Source organism: Saccostrea echinata, unplaced genomic scaffold, assembly GCF_033153115.1.
Source record: "Saccostrea echinata isolate AGI-Se365-2 ecotype Australia unplaced genomic scaffold, CSIRO_AGI_Sech_v1 ptg000002l, whole genome shotgun sequence".
Taxonomy (NCBI): Eukaryota; Metazoa; Mollusca; class Bivalvia; order Ostreida; family Ostreidae; genus Saccostrea; species Saccostrea echinata.
The window spans coordinates 9,985,799-10,006,033 of record NW_026889751.1 but is presented as its reverse complement, the minus strand read 5'-3'; the positions used below and the strand labels follow the sequence as shown (position 1 = coordinate 10,006,033).

At 35.3% G+C, this 20,235-nt stretch overlaps 3 protein-coding genes across 3 annotated transcripts in view; 1 reads left to right on the top strand and 2 right to left on the bottom strand.

The window, feature by feature from the left end:
• The window catches only part of LOC133172229 (immediate early response 3-interacting protein 1-like), a 57,803-nt gene extending 39,009 nt beyond the window's left edge, over nt 1–18,794 (bottom strand). Inside the window, exon 1 of the mRNA XM_061307081.1 lies at nt 18,790–18,794. The gene's annotated coding sequence lies outside the window, so the exon portion shown is untranslated. The remainder of the gene's footprint in view (nt 1–18,789) is intronic.
• LOC133204194 (nucleolar protein 58-like) lies at nt 6–880 on the top strand. The gene is made up of 2 exons (XM_061339946.1): nt 6–521; nt 842–880. The coding sequence occupies exons 1-2, from the start codon at nt 6–8 to the stop codon at nt 878–880; spliced, it is 555 nt and encodes a 184-aa protein (XP_061195930.1).
• On the bottom strand, nt 1,786–20,005 carry LOC133172240 (deleted in malignant brain tumors 1 protein-like). The gene is made up of 23 exons (XM_061307092.1): nt 19,887–20,005; nt 18,928–19,361; nt 14,634–14,727; nt 12,270–12,343; nt 11,356–11,691; nt 10,838–11,158; nt 10,515–10,674; nt 10,242–10,402; nt 9,817–10,134; nt 9,519–9,721; nt 9,316–9,424; nt 8,725–9,048; nt 7,912–8,229; nt 7,414–7,716; nt 6,995–7,327; nt 6,215–6,532; nt 5,500–6,108; nt 5,018–5,113; nt 4,707–4,928; nt 4,083–4,403; nt 3,556–3,885; nt 2,821–3,135; nt 1,786–2,698 (listed from the first exon to the last, which is right to left on the bottom strand). Exons 2-23 carry the CDS (start codon nt 19,358–19,360, stop codon nt 2,073–2,075), a joined length of 6,324 nt encoding a protein of 2,107 aa, XP_061163076.1. The 5' UTR covers nt 19,361; nt 19,887–20,005; the 3' UTR covers nt 1,786–2,072.
• Between the last annotated feature and the right edge of the window lie 230 nt (nt 20,006–20,235).

Below are 20,235 nucleotides of genomic sequence, written 5' to 3'. Positions count from 1 at the left end.
ATGAGATGAATGAAAGAGAAACAGAGCAGGAAAAGGAAGAAGAGGGGGAAAAGGAAGAAAAAGAGAAGGAAGAGATGAAGAAGGAAAAGAAAGAGATAAAGAAGGGAAAGAAAGAAAAGAAGGCTACGGAAGACAAGAAGGAAAAGGAAGAAAAGGGGAAGGAAAAGAAAGAGAAGAAGAGGAAGGAAAAGGAAGAGAGGAAGAAAGCAAAGAAAGAGAAGAAGAAGGAACAGGAAGAGAAGAAGAGGGAGGAAAAGGAAGAAAAAGATAAGGAAAAGGAAGAGAGGAAGAAAGCAAAGAAAGAGAAGAAGAAGGAACAGGAAGAGAAGAAGAGGGAGGAAAAGGAAGAAAAAGATAAGGAAAAGGAAGAGAGGAAGAAAGAAAAGGAAGAGAAGAAAGAAAAGAAAGAGGAGAAGGAAAGAGAAAAGAAGGAAAAGAAGAAGAGAAAAGAAACAAAGAAGGAAAAGGACAAAAAAGAGAAGGGAGATGATGAGGATGGACAGGTTTCTGAATCAGTAGGGGTGAGTTTCAATTTTTTACCATCAATTTTTTTTTCTCAATACTACGTTAGTGTTGTATTTAATTGATCAAATTTTGTATCATTTAACATTTCAGAGAATGAGACGGTTTTTAATGTGTCTGTGTTGTTGCCTTGGGTAAGTGAAGAGAAGCTAATAATTATTTCTTGTTTATTCTTCACGATGCTACTTTCAGTAGGTATTTCTTCCGTTTCTAATAGTCAGACTAGTTCCTTTCAATCCTCTCACTCTATCTCTATCTCTCTATTTATGTTAATCTACCTACACAGCTTTCTAACATAATGTTTTATTTGTTATTGCAGAAGAAACAGGGATTAGACAAAAAGAAGCAAGCTATATAACCGATTTTGTGTGGACATTTTAAATTTTAAAATATTATTTCAACATTTTTGGGACCAAGGAGGGGACACCCGAGCTGTTTTTCCCGCAGTTCTTTATTTGGCAGTTAATCGTTTCTTTTCATCTTCTTTCGGACCTTATTTTTGTCGGAATTTTCCAGAATTGTGAGCCTTAGAGACAGATCTAAGATTCCCACTTGCTGACTAAACTAATTTATTCTAAATTCTTCCTTTGGCTTTTTTCTGTCTGGTGATGACGCCAGTGATACACAACACTGGACTGATTCACCAGAGCAAAATTATTTCAACGTTTTCGGAAACTTTCGGCCTTCTAGGGAGGGCTCATTCCACAGACGCCGGAATGGGCCTTCCTTATCAAAAAGCATTAAATTGTAAATGCCACATCCATTTAGAGATGTACGAAAGTTCTGTTGTCCTCTCCTTTCAAAATTATCATAATAGAAGTTTTAATCTCTCAAATATTTAATTCTAGTATGTAATACTTAATTTGCCTACACGATTGTTGAGTTTTTCTAGTAATATGCAAGATTATTTGTTGAAAAAAGGCTAAAAAAAAATTTTCACGGACTTGCATAGTGATTTATTATTTAATTTATATAAAATTAAATGCGTAAAGTATATGTCCACAGAAAGGCGTAATGGTCTTTGTCTAAAATCATTAAAGAAAAATTCTTACCTGGTTATTGTTGATATTTATTAAAATGATAATGAAATGCTAGTAGGTATTTATTACCATTGTAACTTGTAGATTATATTTTAATTTAAATATTTGTCCTCGTTTTTTTTTGTACAAAAGAAGATGTAAAATAGAAGATTTCAAAGCTCATCTCAACGAATGTAATGTATAAATGAGACAAAATTTCATATTAAATGAATGTTTAATAACACACATTTGTAACTTTTTTTATTTTTATCATCATAGTGTTTCAATTGAACACTCAGTAAATATAGTATCCGACGCAACAATACAGCACTATACATTTCTAGATACTTTGGAATGAATCTGAAATAAACTATTAAATAATGCCCCCATAATTTGAAAATGAAGTGTTTTGATATATACCCTGTACGAAATGAGGTAGAAGGATACATTGATTTAAAGCTTGTATAAATTATCTAGATTTCATTATGGAAGACTAATTGACAAACGTAGAATGAAGGATAACACAAACTATCATTCGGGAGGGGATATTTCCCTACATTCTGATAGGGATCTAGTGAAGTGGGGCCTCGGATGATCCTCCGGGGTAGTTTCTATTGTCACACAATTGTGGTAAGTTTTGTTCTGTTGGTTATCATACACATGTAAATCGGACGCCGAAAAATTAGGTCTCATTACTGCATACGATGAGTCCTCGGATTTGATGCCGAGAGGCTTTGTGTCTTTATGTTCAACGATGTGATCATCGCTTGTATCATTGTCACTGTCTGCCTGTTCTGGTGAAAAATGAATTGTATCATAATTGATGTTAGAGAAAGCTAGTGCTGGACTCCTGTCATTACCATGATTGTGATACTGAACGCTGTCATTTTGTATTCTGATGTCGGCAGAGTCGTACAGATTGTGGAGTGGATTTTGGGCGTGGATAGAACCGTCACGTGCCTTGTTTAGCACGCCTTCCCTGAATGTGCCATGCGCATCACTAGCTGTTTCTCTTCTCGTAGATTGACGACACTTGATCACAACTATGACTATTACTACAAACAACAAACATACAGCAACTGCTGAAATTACTGCCACAACTGTTTTGTTATCTTCTGCCTTTGAAGGTAACGGAGCATCCGGTTTTGGAGAGGTGTCTGAAAATGTTAAATTCTTATCAATAATCAACAGCGTTCATTCATATAATTTCAATATGCTTACATATATGACGATTTTCAATTCCGCTGTTATATCACAGTAAAATATAGACTCTACTTACTGGGCTTTGGCTTTGGTAGATGAGTGCAAGTTACAGAGGCATAACTCCTTCTGGCACAAGTCTTTCTTTGAAGACATTCTTCTACATGTGTTCCTGAAGAACAGTCTAGAGTGTGGTTCATCCAGATTGGAAAACTCAGTGGTCCGTCGATGGAGCAACAAGATGCATAGCCATAGGGAAAACCCAGTTCCTGGCACACCAGAGTAGCTCCGTGGTCTGTGAAACCATCATCGCACAGTAGGTACCACTGATTTTGTCGGAATAGTAACACTGGGCCAGATGATTTACTTCTACCTATGCTGTTATAAATTCGAACTAAAATTTGAAGAAAAAAACCCGTTTTCAAATTTTAAAAGGGGGTTTCAACGTTTTGTTTTTTTCTCTATTTTTACTTGGCTTATTTTATCATTGTTTTTTTTTTATCATAAACTGTCCTAACCCAGTTTTCCTAGTACAATGCATATTAAATAAAGTTTTTTACAAGAAAAATTTTGCTTTTAAAAAAACCTAGTGATAAAAATTACTAAATACTGTATGTTCATATATTACAACTTAATCGGTAGTGTTGACTTTCAGCAGACTAATCGTACCCTGACGAATTGTAACTGATTTTAATAGGCGCGCACATCCTTATCTATGATCAATAGGTTAGATTTACGTCCTTTCATTATCAGCAACACTCGACAAGTCCAATCTATCATGAAAATGCAAAGTTTGAAAAAAAAAATGAGTTACCATTCTGATAACAGAACACTCCAGCATCATTTCTGTGATCCATGCATTCTCCATCGACAACTTCCTGCCATCCACTGTGAGGGCAGTCAGTGAGACTTGTACTTTCATCAGTACACTGATATGAGGATTTATAGACCACGCCCTTACCAGGTACCTTATACGGACCTTCAATGGGATCACCACCATGAAATCCCATTTGTCTACAAAGGGCAGTTGCTTCCTCTTCACCCCAGTTTGTATTACACAATGTGCCCCACTTGTCGTCGAAGAAAATCTCTGCCCTCCCTGATCTACCTGAAGGGTCTCCGCCGGATATACGGTAATATATACCTGAAAGAGATTTATCTTTTTATAAACCAAATGACGATAAAAAATTTTTGTATAACCCCCACCAATCTAATTTCCAAGAAATGAGTGACAAATGACTTAAAAATTGAACAAGTATCAGATATTGATGCAAAGTTCTCGAACCAGAAATACAATATAATATTTGAACCTATATCTTATAATGTTAATATTTCACAAACCTTGGTCATTGAAGCAGAAAACACCAGCATAGTGGAGTGATTTACACTCAGTAACGGATCCTACCGGGGAATGGGGACACTCCTGTAAGGAGCCCTCATGACCTTGACATTGAACGTTTGAAATCCAGTAGGGTCCACTTGACTGTTTTCCCTCCTCTACGTAATGGCTGTAGGCAAGTCCTCGGATATAATTATTTTGTCGACACACAACTCGGGCGTCATTATCATCCCAACCGTCTCGACAAATCCGGCCGTCTACACCCATGTAGCTTACTCTGACGTCACCAAAATATTTTCCGCCATTAATCTTAATACTGAAATCTAAAACAAAAATGTACTACTAAATTTTTTTTTCCTTTAGACTTTGCGACATTTTCGAAAACAGAACTTGCTGTCTTGCAGAACTTCTTCACAGTTTTACCATGGTCAACACTCTTAAGGAGGCTGGATGGTCTAGAAATCCAAATAAATTATACACTATCTGATTTCTTAGTCATAAATTTTAAAAAAGCACATGCTCAATGCAATTTCTATATTTTTACACAGAGTTCTTCTTTACCACAAGGTTCAAATGATCTAAAAATGGCCAAGACCATCCAACCCTCTTACATGAAGATCGCTTACCTTGAGTCAGTATGCCATTGTAACACAGAACAGAAGCATATTCCAGTGTGTTCCGACGACACTGAACTCCGGATCGCTGAAAAGTGTGCGAACATTCCATGATGTTCTTTTCTGATCCGCTGCATTGGAAATCCTTAAATAACTGTCTGCTTGGGACCGGTCCAAATGGAGAACAACATACGTTTAAACCTTGTTTGTATCCAAGTGTGGAACAAACAACGTCTGCAATTTAGGAGGGGAAAGAGAACATGAAGTATCAGGCAGTCAAACGATTTATTCATCATTTTTTTGTATTTATCTTAGTCGCCTACCTGCTTCTGGTTGTCCAAAAGATTCCGGACAAATTGTCCCCCATGAATTGCTGCTATATAATTCAACAGCGCCATAGAAAGTTCCTTGAAATCGTGCTATAAATAAACCATTCCAGAAAAATTTCATTGACAGACAACATGCAATTTTCCACAAAAGTAAATCAGTAAATCCCTTCAGATATATACATAGCATAATCAATGCATCTTCGTATACAGATTTGATTTCACTCATTACTATTTAAACTTTGGTTTATTTCATTCCGATTCGAATTGACAGTTTTCAACCATATTTTCTTTTTAGCTACTTTCACTACAGGGATTATATCATTACTTTTTCTTTGGGCGACAGCAGAAAATAAAAAGCAATAATTGCGAAGTTGCAATCAGCATACATGCATTACAAGATGGAGGACACCTAGGTAGGAAAAAACTAAAAAGATTAAAAGTCACAAAGAGTTCTCTGTTAGTTTTAGTTTGGTTACCTTGAAAAAAACAGGAAATTTCATATAATGGTACAGACTTGGATTTCCTTGGATCCCAGTTTCCTTTACAGTGCGTAACTGTAGGAGCATTAGGAGAACACCTGATATCTGTGACAATATTGTGTACTGACGGCAAACTTATAGATTGAGAAAGTTTGGATCCGCCTGCAAAGCCTGCATTTAGACAAAATAGATTGACTGCTGCTTCATCAAAGTAAGTATCATCCAAGTACAGAGTATTGCTTCCGATTTCTAATTTTGGGATACCCTTCGTTTTGATCTGACTATCAAGCTTAAATATTAGTTTATCTGAGTTGGAACAAATCACGCCTGCAACTGTATCGCTATCAGAACATCCATGATCGTCATTAAACTTGGAGAAGGTACATCTGTCAATTTCATTGGCGCCATTACATGTTAAGTTTCCTAGAAGAACCGGAAGTGTGAAGTCATTGTAAACATTCACTGCGTACCCTTTCTGGTATCCTTTTGTTTTGCATATCATAGTAGCATCAAAGTTGTCAAAGTGTTTACTACAGACATATCCTGGGAGGCCATATCTTGAAATTACAACAGGTCCATAAAAGCTTTCTAAATGAATTGTCAGACCTGAAAGAAAATGGCTTAACTGAACATACGAAAGAAAAAAATCTGTAACTACAAATTATTTTAAAGGTAAAGCAATAGATTATGAAATTTTGCTGTTGAGGTTAACCTTCTTGTATGGACGTTTTCAAACAAAGCACCGATGCATATTTTCCGCTCCTACACCGTCCAGTCTTCCCGTAGGTACATGAAAGTGGGCTTGACTCATTACCAATACATGTGTAATTGGAGAACAGAATTGGGTTTACAGTTCCATTACTTCCCACTGCGGAACAGCACTGAGCTTTTCCAAGTGTAAAGCCCAAGGCTTTGCAGACAACAGTAGCATCTTGATCATCGAAATTTTCATCGCAGACAGAATACCAGCCATCATAATTCCAAAATTCTAGACGTCCATAATCTACTCGGCTGCTTCCAGTCAAGCGAACTTCAAAGAAATTGTTAGTTTTAAGAAAGTTTTGCGGTAAAATTTCATACTCAGTATTTATAAATATTTCAAGGGTATTAATTCGTTGCTACAAATCTACGAATCGTTGATTGAATAATGATTTTCGTTCCATACAGTAATTTCAGGTTGAATCTGAACTACTAGTAGTTTTGGATACTATTTGCATCTTAAACTTGAAAATGTGAATATAATACTGCTTTATTCGATTTTTCAAGCCTTTCACATGCTTTAATCATGCAATTAAGAATTTCTATTCAAATTTTCTTAAAATTAACATAGTGTACAAAAGTATTTTTTTTAATCGTAAAGAGATATTCAATTTCATTGTTGCACTTGCTGTTGGAGAATAAATCTGACATTTGTTGACTTTGTATGAAGCCTTTTACCGGTGTTTGTGACTGTTTAAAAAATGTTGTTACTAATCTCCTATACAATACATACCCGCTTCGTAACATTTCACGCCCGACATCATGTTAAGGGGACACAGTGACTGACTGGACGATAACGAAACCACACAGTCTATAAGGCGTTTTTCATCTCCAGTACAGTTTAAGTAATCCAGCAAAGGGGTGCCCCTAGGGTTATTTTGCCCGAAAAAGCCGCCAGGCATGGCAACACCATCTCTATATCCGCTTAGTTTACATATGACCTTGGCCTCTGCGTCCGTCAAGTTACCCGCACATAACGACCCCCAAACTCCGTTCAAGTTAAGTTGAACATGCCCTTCGCTTAGTTTACTCCCATAAGAGAGTCTCAATTGAGTTCCTGGTGGTTCTGAAAATGATTTTGATTACTATGGTATGTAGTATATAATGAGATAGTAGAACAGACAATATTTTAAGTCATCAATATATCCATACCTTTTGTATTTGAACAAGCAACAGCTGCTGCAATGCTATCATCAAACCGACCTAAGTCTCCAATCCTTCTAGCATTTGGGCATTCATTGAGCTTATTTTCATTTCCAAGACATGAGGCATTCCTCAGCCAGAAAAAGTCTTTGTACTTGGGTCGAAGATGCCGGAGAGCTTGCCCTGACAGAAAACCGTTTTCTCGACAAATGACTGAGGCATCGTTGTCGGTAAAATCAGCAGCGCTGAGCAGACCAGATTGATACACGTAAGTTACTTCAACGACGTTTGATTGCCCAACATGAACACTTACTGAAATCATGGAAACATACAAAATGAAGAAGTTAAAATATTCTGCAAGAAACAGAGGTAATGGCTACTACTTGTCTTTGGTAAACAACGCAGTAAAGCTTTAATATAATATTTGCATGTGATTCACTCCAGCTGTACATGGTATACAATCATCAGTTCACAAAATGAATCTAAAATGATTTGAACAACCCTTACTAGTACTGTCTGCTGGATTAGTCTTGGTGCAGTAAACTGCTGCATAATTCTTATCACTGCAACTAGGTTTGTTATACTCGTTCTTGCATTGCCTTAAACCGCTCTCTGTTCCCTCACAGTGAACATCTGACATTGCAAGATCAAGGTTTTTTGGTTCAGGTCCTAATCCTGAACAGCAGAATTTGATCGAATAGTCGTATTGCAATTCCTTGCAGACGACACGTGCTGCATTTTCGTCAAATCCATCGGCGCAAACTGGTCCATAATTGTTTTTCTTCCATGCCAGCACTGTTCCATAGCGGTGTTGGGACAGTTTCACTGAAAAGCCATCAAACCAGTTTTTGTTACTGACGATGATTTCAAGAAACTGTTGAAACTTTTACCTACAGATTAAGGAGGCTGGGGGTCAACAAATTAACCATCAGATATAACTTAATTTTTTAGATATGATATCTTAAGCTGTGAACTATCATTTGGCAAAGAAAAATGTCATACATTTTTGTTTTAAAATTTGATCATTTTTGTATATCTTCATATGGAGCTCTTCTTCTAAAGGAGATCAATATAGTCTGAAAATGGCCACAACCACCCAGCCCTCTTAATGTGTTTCATATTTATATTTTTCTACATTTTTTATTTAAAATTTTATCCTTAAACCAAGATTCTGAGACCTTTAGCTCTACTGTTTAGGTGGACGATTTGGAAGAAGAGCTCTAACACTTTTTTTAAGTTTTCCTTTTTTTGAAAAGTATCATAATCACCCTATTTTAAATCAAACTGAAAAAAATACATTATGATGCACAAAAAAATTACCCCATGGCATACAGTACACTCCAGCGTCTTGAGAGTGATCTTTGCAGGCGTCCGCTGACTGATTCCACCCTAGATTAGCACACTCAAAAATAGAATTTTCGGACCCGAAACAGCTGACTCTGTCCATCAGGACAGGGCCAGTCCCTGCACCATGATACGAATCGCGATACGAAGTTCCGCTGGCATAATGAAGCTGTCGACACACGACATCAGTGTCACTTGTTGACCATCTATTGTGACAGATTGTTCCCCAAACTGAGTCACGTGATATTTCCACTCTGCCTTGGTTTGCACTAAAACCTCCAGCAAGACGAATTTTCATGCCTAAAATGTTTTAAATTGTTGTCTTAACTTTATGACGTTTTAGATTTTACATAGAATATTATTTTATATATCTATTTTGATTGAATGAATGCGTCAAGAAGACACGTTTCAGCTCCAATAGTGTCGAAATAGAAGAAAAGACATTCTTAGCCTCTGTTCAGATATTGACACAAAATTACAACGTAAGCAAATTACGCCTGTAACAGAACATTTTTCTTAATTGATATATTATTTGTAAATCATCATCAGAAAATTGTATTAACAAACCTGTAGCATTATAACAAAGGACGCCTGCTGAAGACCTATCATATCCACACTCTCTCGACAAGGAGTAATTAAACACACAGTCCACTATACGCTTTTCTTGGCCTGAACACTGAAAACAATTTGAAATGGTGAAAAATTATTTGCTTACAATCTTTTAAAAGTCGTGATTTTAAAAAAGAGGATAACATGTATTTCTTGCCTACCTTGACACTCCCTACCCATATGGGTTGATAGCGAGTGAGTTCATCAGAAGAACTGTAAACAACTCCTCCCTTGAAGCCGTGTTCTCGACAGAGGACCATTGCAGCCATGTTGTCCCATCCATAACGACACACTGTTCCTTTGACGTCAAACTGTCGAACCATCACTCGACCATTGTCAGAGTGCTCAATGTTAACGCTGAGCTCTAAACCAAGTATACCAAACAATTTATATATGTGTACTGAAAGCTTTCAAGAAACAATATAATTTTCTTAATTCAATAGAAGGACGAAGACTTACGTGGATTTGTGTCTTTGTGTGTGCAAAGAAGAGACGCGTAGTTATCTGAAGAACAGTATCCGGTGTCATGCTCACACTGCAAGATGTCAGTTTCATTTCCTGTGCAATTTATGGATATTGTATAAACATATCTCCTTGATCTTCCAAACTGGCCTGGAAGGAGGACCCTTGCACTTGAGTAACCTAGTTGTCTGCAGACGACATCAGCGTCCATTTGGTCAAATCTATCCGCACATAAAGTAGTCCAATAATACTTCTGGAAAACTTCAACGATGCCGAGTGTTGCATTCTCCCTTTGGTATCCATAGGACAAACGTACTGTAGGGAGGTAAAGATTTTCATGAAATAAACTTATAACTGAACTTTGTTGAAGGGGGTAAAGCATTGGTATTTACTTCAGTGTAGACAATATAATCGACACTAACCACTTTTGTAGCAGTATACCCCCGCATCGTTGTCATGGTTACATTGGGTACGATTCACATTCCTCCATCCAGATCCTTTGCATGCAATCACGGAATTTTCCACTCCTAAACAGTTCACGCTGGACAAGTAGACATCTCTCGATAATTCTGATGATTTGTCTCTGTTCATATAGAGGTACAAAATATATTTCGTTTTCTATGTACAGGAATATGAGGAATGGTACTTAAAAACTGGCAATAAAGCTATCAGAGGGAATGCAATTATAAACTTACGTGTATGAAATTCCAGTCACGTATCCTATCTGTCGACAGAACACTTGGGCGTCCAAGTTTGACCAGCCTTGGCCACAAATAGTACCTTCGATGCCATCTACAGAAATAACTGCAATTCCACCAGCACTAGTTTTGCTATCACTAAGAGAACATTCAACCCCTGGAAATAAAACAAAATATCATAATAGTTACTGTACTTACATTTTTTTCCAATTCTAACGATTAGATAGATGATAAAAATACATTAATTACTGGAATTGGCTTTTTTCACTAAATTTCAGTCTTTGAGATTAACATCACCATCTTAGTCATGTTGAACATACCTGATGAGTTGTAACACAATACACCTGCTCTTTGGTCAGTGTAACAAATCTGCAATTCTTGATAACACTCTGATAATTTACTTTCATTGCCCTGGCAATGCAATCCTGTTAGCAAGAAAGGTAGTGTATTATCTGCTTCATGGGTCATCGGTACTCCTCCTAAAAATCCCAGCTGCCTACACGTTACATTGGCCTCTTCTTCAGCAAAGTAGGTAGAGCAAACTTGACCAAAAACTTGTTGCTGGAATATTTCAACTTTACCGCTGTTTGGCTGTAAGTCCTCTCTGTCTTTATGTATTGGTGAGAGTTGAATGCCACTCTCTACAAAGAGTAATTTAAACACAATCTAATTAAAATCAGACTTCTTAGATCCGCACCGTATACATTCAGCTAACTTAGCTGAAAGATTTTATTTGGTGCGAATCTAGGAAGTCTTATTTTGATCAGATTTAGTAAAGACATTGTCTACTAGTTCAAAAGTACTAGTTCTTTACACAAATATAAAGTAGAATACTGGCCTTCTTGTTTGTCGTAGCAGCTGACGGAGCCATAATGGACATCCTGTGTGGCACAGACATTTGGAGTGTAATTTTTGTCGAACTGACAATTCTGTATTCTATCCTGACCATCAGAACACCCCTTGAATGGATGGGTGTAGTTTCCCATTTGTCGTCCGTAAGCCGCCATTGGTAAAACTGTTCCTTGGCTGAATCCCAATTGTTTGCATATGACAAGGGCAGCTCTGGCAAAGAACTGCGGCCAAGCACACAAGATTTTCCACTGGCTGTCTTGCCACACTTCTACTATTCCATGACTGACGTTGTTTCCATGAATCAACCTTACTTCAGCAGACTCTATAATATTATACATATTACTAGTAACTAGTAAGTAATATTTCTACATTACTTCAAACTGAATTCACTACGTAGTTTTACATTTAAGCCCCATATTTATTTTTCTATAGATCAGTCGAATGTAATATGTAGCTGTCCTTTTGTAGATACTTATGATTTTGACAGTCGCTATTAACATATGGATCATTCGTAGATATTTAAGTTACTGTTTTGACGTCTGGATCGTTTGTATATACTTTCTCTTTTGACACCTGGATCGTTTGTAGATACTTACTGTTTTGACACCTGGATCGTTTGTAGATAATTACTGTTTGACAACTGGATCGTTTGTAGATAGTTATTGTTTTGACGTCTGGATCGTTTGTAGATACTTAACTGTTTTGACACCTGAATTGTTTGTAGATACTGTTCTGACATCTGGATCGTTTGTAGATAGTTACTGTTTTGACACCTGGATCGTTTGTAGATACTTACTGTTTTGACATCTGGATCGTTTGTAGATGCTTACTGTTTTGACGTCTGGACCGTTTGTAGATATTGTAACTGTTTTGATATCTGGATCGTTTGAAGATACTTACTGTTTTGACAGTCGCTGGTAACTTCTGTATCGTTAACACTCCAAACGGCGTTACATCCTCCACAATAGTCATCCCTATACAAAACACATATGTCTAGTGGAAGAGTGCTTGAAATATTGAAATATGAATTCGCGGGTATTAATACTGTGTAAAACATGTAAAAGTTCATTCGTTCCTTTTCTGTTTGGGACTGTCTTATGCCTTAATTTTCTCAGTAATACGTATCGATTCTCAAATTAATTACTTATTTGGGATAAACCTGGTAAAAATATATATATATTTTTTTTTAAAAAACATGAATTATAAATTATAATTTCTTTGTATGTATGCTTTGTCGCGACACACAAGTACGAAATGCAGATAATAAACCCCAAATATAAAATTTTGCGCTTAGATGAACTCAAGGTGCGATTATAATTTTTTTTTTTTACATGTTGTCTTGAAAATTATTACTAGGTATATTTCCCAATAATTCAGGAATTATGAATAATTTCGGTGCCCCAATAAAAATTTGAAGTTATTTATTATTCTTAAACATTTATCGGGATATAAATACAGGTTGGTCACGTGATCAAATCCAATAAGGCAATAAAGCCCGATAGTAGATTTTATTACTTACCAACCCATGATTATTTCCAGATAAATGTTTAAAAATATACCTTATTACTTATATATTAACATTTATAACAAATATTTGCGTATTATAGTTTTAAACCCATGACATCTTTTTTTCAAACCTCAGTGGGTCCAACAGGTCGACCACTTATGACGTCACTGTGAAATTACGTCGATGGCTTTTGACTTAAAATGAATTTGTGGTTATGCGACGAACCTGTTTTATATACAGGTGTAAATACGCATTGCTCAAATAATGCTATAAGGGAAATATTTGCAAATGTGGCATAATAATGAAATAAAGATTCAAAATAATTTTTTTTTTGAAAGACACTGCATGAAAACGGATTCCACACATTACACGATTTATTTAATACAGAGGGTAATTTTATTAGCTATGAAAGTATCGTAAATTATCATTTGGTTTGAAGCAGGCAATTTTGTATTCATGGCCAAATGTCAAACAATTGTCATACAATATTAACGTCAAACCATATCAACCTGCATTTATCAAAATTCTTTGTAAGAATAGAAAAAAGGATCCAGAAACATTTATGATTATTTAACGTCAAATATACAGCACAGACCTATTTGTGAAAACAAATGGGCTATTGATTTAAAGTTAGAATCAGATTTTAACCGGAAGCATGTTTAGACAAATTTTAAATATTTAATCAAAATTTCAGGACTGATATGGTTCAGCTATATAATTATTCATAGAATATTAGGTACTAATAAATACTTACACATGTCTAAAATAAAAAATTCGCCTCTTTGTTCAGTATGTGAATTAGAACCAGAGACAATTAAGCATATATTTTTCTACTGTCCACATGTTTCTATGATTTGGCTAGCATTGTCAGACTGGATTTTTCACAAGTCTGCATGGTGAAAGAATTGTATTTGATGTGAAAACTGTTATTTTTGGTCTTCTTGAAAAAGAATATGTAGCTATAAATTTGATAATCCTGTTTATGTAAATTGCAACAATCCAGAAAAAATACCAGTATTGCTTTTAATGATATTCAAAAATATTTATACAATTACTATACTTCAGGAGAGAAAATTTCATAAAATACATTTTACAAAAATACATGTAGATGGTCCAAGTGGAAATGTCTTTTTAAAGTGTCATAATTTTTAAATATTGTTATTGAATAATTATTGTATATATTTATGTGCCCTTCTTTTCCAACTTGTATGAGAGTGTGAGTGAAAGGTGTTTACCTCTATAAAATAATAATTACTTGGCTAATCCTCTTCGTGCTTACTGCAGGGTAATAAACATATCTTTTGTTTATCCAGGCCCGTAGCAACGGTTTCAAAAGGGGGACGGGGCAACCTAACCAAAAGTGGGGGGACCAACCTCCCAAAATTATCTGACAAACAAAAAAAAAAAAAAAAAATGGGGTAATTTATTTCCGAATCCTGAAATTTGCCAGTGCTCGACCTTCACATCAAAAAGTGGGGGGGGGGGGGGGCAACCTGCATCTAAAGGGAAAATTACTATAACAGAATAGTATAGTCAGAAAAAAAGCCCCCCCCCCCCCGCGTCTGACTACACACATAGCACACCTAAAACCGTAATTCGGACATTTTGCATTAGATGCTAAATGTAAAAAAGCAAATAAGTGCCCTTTATTATACATGTTGCGTCATCACGATTACATTTGGCATTGCTAGTACTACAGTGCTAAAAGTATACATGTACCTACAAAGCAAAAATAGCTGTTAGTGACTGTTACTTACTTGCAGATTGCAGTTGGAAAATTTGGACAGGTGGAAACGTCGCAAGGTGCTACGAAACAATTTACAAGAGACTGACCATCTGGACATGTTTCTACTGTAATTTAAAAAAAAAAGTTAATAAAATTTGACATATTTTGTAATTACATGTATTAGTATTGCGTGTTCGTTTTATATTAAATTATTTTTAAAAATCTAAACAAAATCAGAAACGGTTCTTGGGAAAGAATTAAACGAAGGTTGGCACAAAATTTAGTATCATTTTATTCACAATAAATAGGTTTCGAAATATCTTCTGTGGAGGATTTTGCTGTTAAGGAAGCTCTAAACACTGCACACTGAAGAGTTCTACTTGTAGGGTAGTTTTATGCAGTTAGAGTTATCTGCCCTTAGAAGTAAGATAGAAAAATAGTTATTTTAAGTTAATTACACAATTTGTAATAGATTTAAATATTCTTAACATTATATTAGACCAAAAATAAGTAATTGAATTCATTATTTCCATTAATTTTCCCAATGTAAGTAAACAACAGTGATTTCTGTTCACGAATAGTCCATTGTCTTTGAACATTTTTCCTGCAGAAATAAGGCAGGTACCTTAATTATGCTAAAAATGAACTAATTAATCTCAATATGCACACCTTTTATGTGATATATATTTCTCCAAGTCAAAAAAACACTTTTTGTTAGTGTTTAGAGCTTCCTTAACATGAGTTTTATTTTGTTTAAGGACCCTCTATGCATTGCAAACTGAAGAGTTCCAATTCCATGATACTTTTACTTTTATGGAGATAGAGTGATCTGCCTTTTGATTTAAAGTTGATTGAAACTTGCACGGCGTAGTACACAGTTTGTAATCAGTTCATTATACGAGACCAATATGAAGTACTTAAATACTTTATTTGCATTTGTATGCCATATTTAAGTAAGCAGCAGTGATTTCTGTTCAACAATAGGTACACATGATGTTGAAAATTAAATGGATAGCGTCAACTCAAATTTTCACTTTGATAGATATATTTAATTATTTTTCTCAAAGTCCAAAAAAAAAAAAGTTTTTCATTAGTTTATAAATGATGCTTAAAAATTCAATGCTATGAATTCATTCAATGAAAACTATACTTCTTTCTTTCCATCTATTCAAAGGTGTTTTTTTTTCTTTTTGGGAAGAAAGGTGGAAGTGAAATGAATTTCCAAGATTTCTGGTTCCCAGGTTTAAATTTTGAACATCCACCCAGTAAAAAGAAAAATTCTCATTTGTGAAGTCGATGAATCGCCATTGCCTTCCGATTCACCGACTTAGGAGAATGCAAGTACATTGTAGACAATTTTGCTTCGAGATGCGTTTAAAGAGGCTGGGGGGTTGTGGCCATTTTTAGACTATATTGATCTCCTTTAGAAGAAGAGCTCCATATGAAGATATAGAAAATGATCAAATTTTAAAACTAAAATTTTTGAAATTTTTCTTTGCCAAATGATAGTTGACAGCTTAAGATACCATATCTAAAAAAAATAAGTTAAATCTGGTGGTTAATTTGTTGACCCCCAGCCTCCTTAAATTAAAAGGTCGTTGTACAAGTAGATGCAGCGGGATCGTGACTTTGATTTCTTAAAGACTTTTTAAATTTCTATTAATAGAATTTTAAAGTTCTGTTAACCTGTATATTGTTGAGGAAGTTCCGAATTCTTGAACTTTTTTTTTACAACTGTTTTGTTCTTCCAACATGCGAAAGTGTTTAGTAAAAATTGGTAATTTTTTTTTCCCCCAAACTGTTTGATTTTCTGCTTTTCAATCATTTTTCCACATTACTGTGTTGTGTTTGAGATTAAATTTTCGACGCGGCGATCAGTAAAATTTAATTACTTTTTCTTCTATTGGTTTAAAGTTAGATTTTGTTTATACTATATTTGATACATGCATAAGAACCCACCAAAATGATATCCAGTCGTAAAAAAAAATGCCCTAAGTAGGGAACCGGAATTGCTCCCAGACATCCCCTCCTCTGCACCCTTTTTTTATCAGAAACCTCGTGATGGTCCTGCACTTGTCTGGGTTAATTATTATAACAAGGTAAGGGGAGTCTAACTTCAATATTCCTTTTTCCATGGTATTTGTAGGAACATTTGTCGCCGCGTTGCCAGTCCAAAATAATATATAGACATACATGTAAGTTAAAGGAAGGGAAATTGTGATCTGTTTCAACTTGGAGTCCGAGGTAAAGTTGTGTGCGAGTAGCACAGACAGCCACAACTTAGGGTTAATTCACATTCTTCTCGACTGTTAACTATCAGATTTTAATTGTTCAATAGCAATTTAGATGGCAACACTTACCTGCTTCAGTGACAATGTACGTTGACAGTAGAAGAAACAGAGTACGGTTTATATCCAACATTTTCTTGTTTTCACGTCTGCCATGACGGTTTATTTGTAAACATTTATAAACGTGGTCACTGAACTGTTACTGGTTTGACAAGGCTGTTTCGAAACCAGACTTTAAATCTTCCACGCTGCTCTATTTAACACAACTTTCAATACGTTTGATTCCATAATGATCCAATTCTTACTACCATCATGCAGGGTATTTAAAAGAATTTAGAGTATGCATATAGGAATGATTTTTGACATGTTATTTATTCATAACCTTTTGTTGTCGGTGCTTTAAAACTACGAGCAGCAAAACTTAAAAATACCGACATGTACAAAACATTTTTTGTATATATCTGTTAAGATATTTCTTAATAGTTTACAGAAACTTGTACCTTTGTGGAAGTAAGAAAATATGGACATGAATATTCTTTATGCATAAATATAATATGGTATGGTTTGCTGTTATCCAAACTGATTTTCTGACATCAAAAATATCGCTTGCATTGACCATATCCTATTATTTTTTTAAATCATATTATGATTAGATTTTTTAAAACAATTCCAACTTTTAATATCAAATAATTTCCAAGATTATATATTGGTTGTTACATTATAATTGTGTTTGTACTTTCATGTATCGCCTGAAGTTGCCCTGAACCCACATATTTTCTCTCCGTTACACTACATTCAGTATACAAGTAAAGTGTATGAGAGAAAATCCGTTGATTCCAGCGATGACTTTCATGAAAATTACACCAAACTGATTGGTCATGTGTTTGATAAAAGCACAAGGTTACTCAAAACCACGTCATCTGGGATGGTATTACTTAGCAACAGAAAACATTTCTTGACAAAAGGTGATATAGAAGTTATGTAATGTGTGAAATGTATGCCTGTAATGTTTAGTGAACTGTCAATAAATAAATTTAGTATAATACGACAAATATTACATGTAGTAGAGAGCAACACAGAAAATTTTCACCCGAAAAAAAATCATTGTTAACGTCGCTACTCTTCGGCTGGTTGGTTTTACCCTAAATCAAATGTTTATATAATGCTTTAAAGAGATTATTCATACCTAGCAGGGTTTTTTACCCATCCTTCAAGGGAAAAAAATCAGTACAGCATGAACAAAGATATCTCAAGATTTAAAAAAGAGGAATTAGGAATAATTGGTGGAGGCATGGGCTCTCTATAGGTCATGTACATATGCCCCTGCAAGTTTGGTCAATTTTCGGCTTAAAGAAAATAACTAAATTGGTCTCTGATGAAAGTTTGCAAGCAGTGTCATAGCATGACCTGGAGGATATATGTTCTTAAGGCTATTCACACCTGCTTTTGTAGACATGGACAATAGATGTGTGAAATACATTTGTGTACATATTTTAAAAATAGGATCACAATTTTGAGGGGAAAGAAAGGGGGGTGTCTTTTCAAGCACATATCAATTAATAAAAGCAATAAATACCTAAAAATGACATTTGTAAATTTATTGAGCACTTGGAGACAAAAACAAAATACTATACCAAAACTTTTAAGAATTTTTCATACTAATGTCTGATTGAAAAGAGCATTTCTCTACAGATCAGCATGATACTAGTCAAAATTCACAATACTGTGTGTTTCTTTACATGCTTTCTTAATATCATCAGTGTTTGGATCTACTCCTCTTTCTTCTCCTTCTGTCCGGGGAACGACTTCTTTTCCTGTGCCTGTCCCTGGATTCTCCTCTATCCCGTGACCTACTTCTATCTCTAGGGTGCTTTCTGTACTTTTCTCTTTTTCTGTCATATGATCTCTGTCCACTATCATCTCTTTCATCATCAAAATTATCTGACATATTCCTTGATTGCATTGAAATTGGTTTTCGCCACGGGCGATCTTTACATCCAAATCGTAACTGACCAGATTCTTTCTTGCCTCCAAAACCTCCCCCTAACCTTCTTGGAATCCACCCTGGCAGGGTGCGCTCCAGTTCAAAGTCAACAAGAATTTCATGACCATCTATTTCCATCATATGTCCATCTCTCTCAGCTCTAACTGCTGATCGTTCCTCCTTAAACTCCACAAAAGCATAACACCTAGAATGTCCAGTGACAACATCCCTCACTAATCTGATCTTGTTTATACCTCCAAAGTAGGAGAGTTCAGATTCAAGTGTCTCCTCATCAGTTTTGGGGTTCAAACGAGACACAAACACTGTACAGTGAGGATCACCTGCAACATCTTTGTTTGGTTTGTATGATGAGGATAGGGCCCTGATTATTCCGTGGTCGTGAGGTTCCGTATCGGTCCTATCAATACTTCCGGCCATAAGAGGACAGTACTTTTTGGCTAATGGAGTCCATTCCTCTTGGGCCATTCTAAAAGATAAAATAATTAAATTTTACATTTAACTCTATTGCTGAAATTTGCTCCAGTAATGCGGCTTTTACATTTTTTAAGGTTCATAAACCCTCTGATCACTCATATAAAATGTTGCTTTAACTCTAATGATTTTCCAAAAGAAATGTATTTTATAAGTAAAATAAAACCAATTATAGCATAGCCTGTGGGCCAAATTAAGACAAAAAAAAGGAACTTCAACATGGCTAATTTAGAAAGGATTAATAGACATTTATGTCATTAAGAGTTATCTCTCTTATCCGAGTATCAAGGAACCTTAAAGTCGGTTATTTTGGGGGGAAAGGAAATGTGACTTTTAATGACATTAGCATGCAAAAAGAATTAAGATCATGTTAAACCAGTTCAATCATAATGAGTTTTTATTAAATAATAACTATAAACTCAAACCCTATCACTCCAGATGGACAAGGGCCTGTCCCCGAGGCACAGATTATTCTAACATCCCTGCTATCACTGGCTATTATATTTGGATAAATACTAACTTCTTGACTTATTTTCTCTTTAGGTTTGTTGTTTCTCTCAGAGCGTTGATTCTAAACAAATTCCTCATTCGTGTGATAATGATGAAATTAGGTGAAAAATAGCATAATTAATAGATCTTACATCACTACATGTTTCAGGCACCTGTCTGCAGTAGACTCAACTTCTGGTTGTCGTTAAGACTAACTAAGACATTTGCAGCTGAAGTTAATCTATTTAAAATGAATTAAAAGTTGTATTTATTGTTTAAAAAATTACGCGTTAGTCCTACCTTATTTTGATATGTGATGCACATATATACAGACGAAACAAGGTTTCTTTCATTGTCGCAAAATAAAATCGCTTTACGGC

What these genes read in the sequence shown, in the direction of transcription:
- LOC133204194 (XM_061339946.1), top strand. Translation starts at nt 6, where the DNA reads ATGAATGAAAGAGAAACAGAGCAGGAAAAGGAAGAAGAGGGGGAAAAG. An exon ending in AGGTTTCTGAATCAGTAGGG is followed by an intron (nt 522 to 841) that starts GTGAGTTTCAAT and finishes TTGTTATTGCAG; the next exon opens with AAGAAACAGGGATTAGACAA.
- LOC133172240 (XM_061307092.1), bottom strand. Translation starts at nt 19,360, where the DNA reads ATGGCCCAAGAGGAATGGACTCCATTAGCCAAAAAGTACTGTCCTCTT. An exon ending in AGTGTACTGTATGCCATGGG is followed by an intron (nt 8,230 to 8,724) that starts GTAATTTTTTTG and finishes ATGGCTTTTCAG; the next exon opens with TGAAACTGTCCCAACACCGC. An exon ending in CGTGAAATGTTACGAAGCGG is followed by an intron (nt 6,533 to 6,994) that starts GTATGTATTGTA and finishes ATTTCTTTGAAG; the next exon opens with TTCGCTTGACTGGAAGCAGC.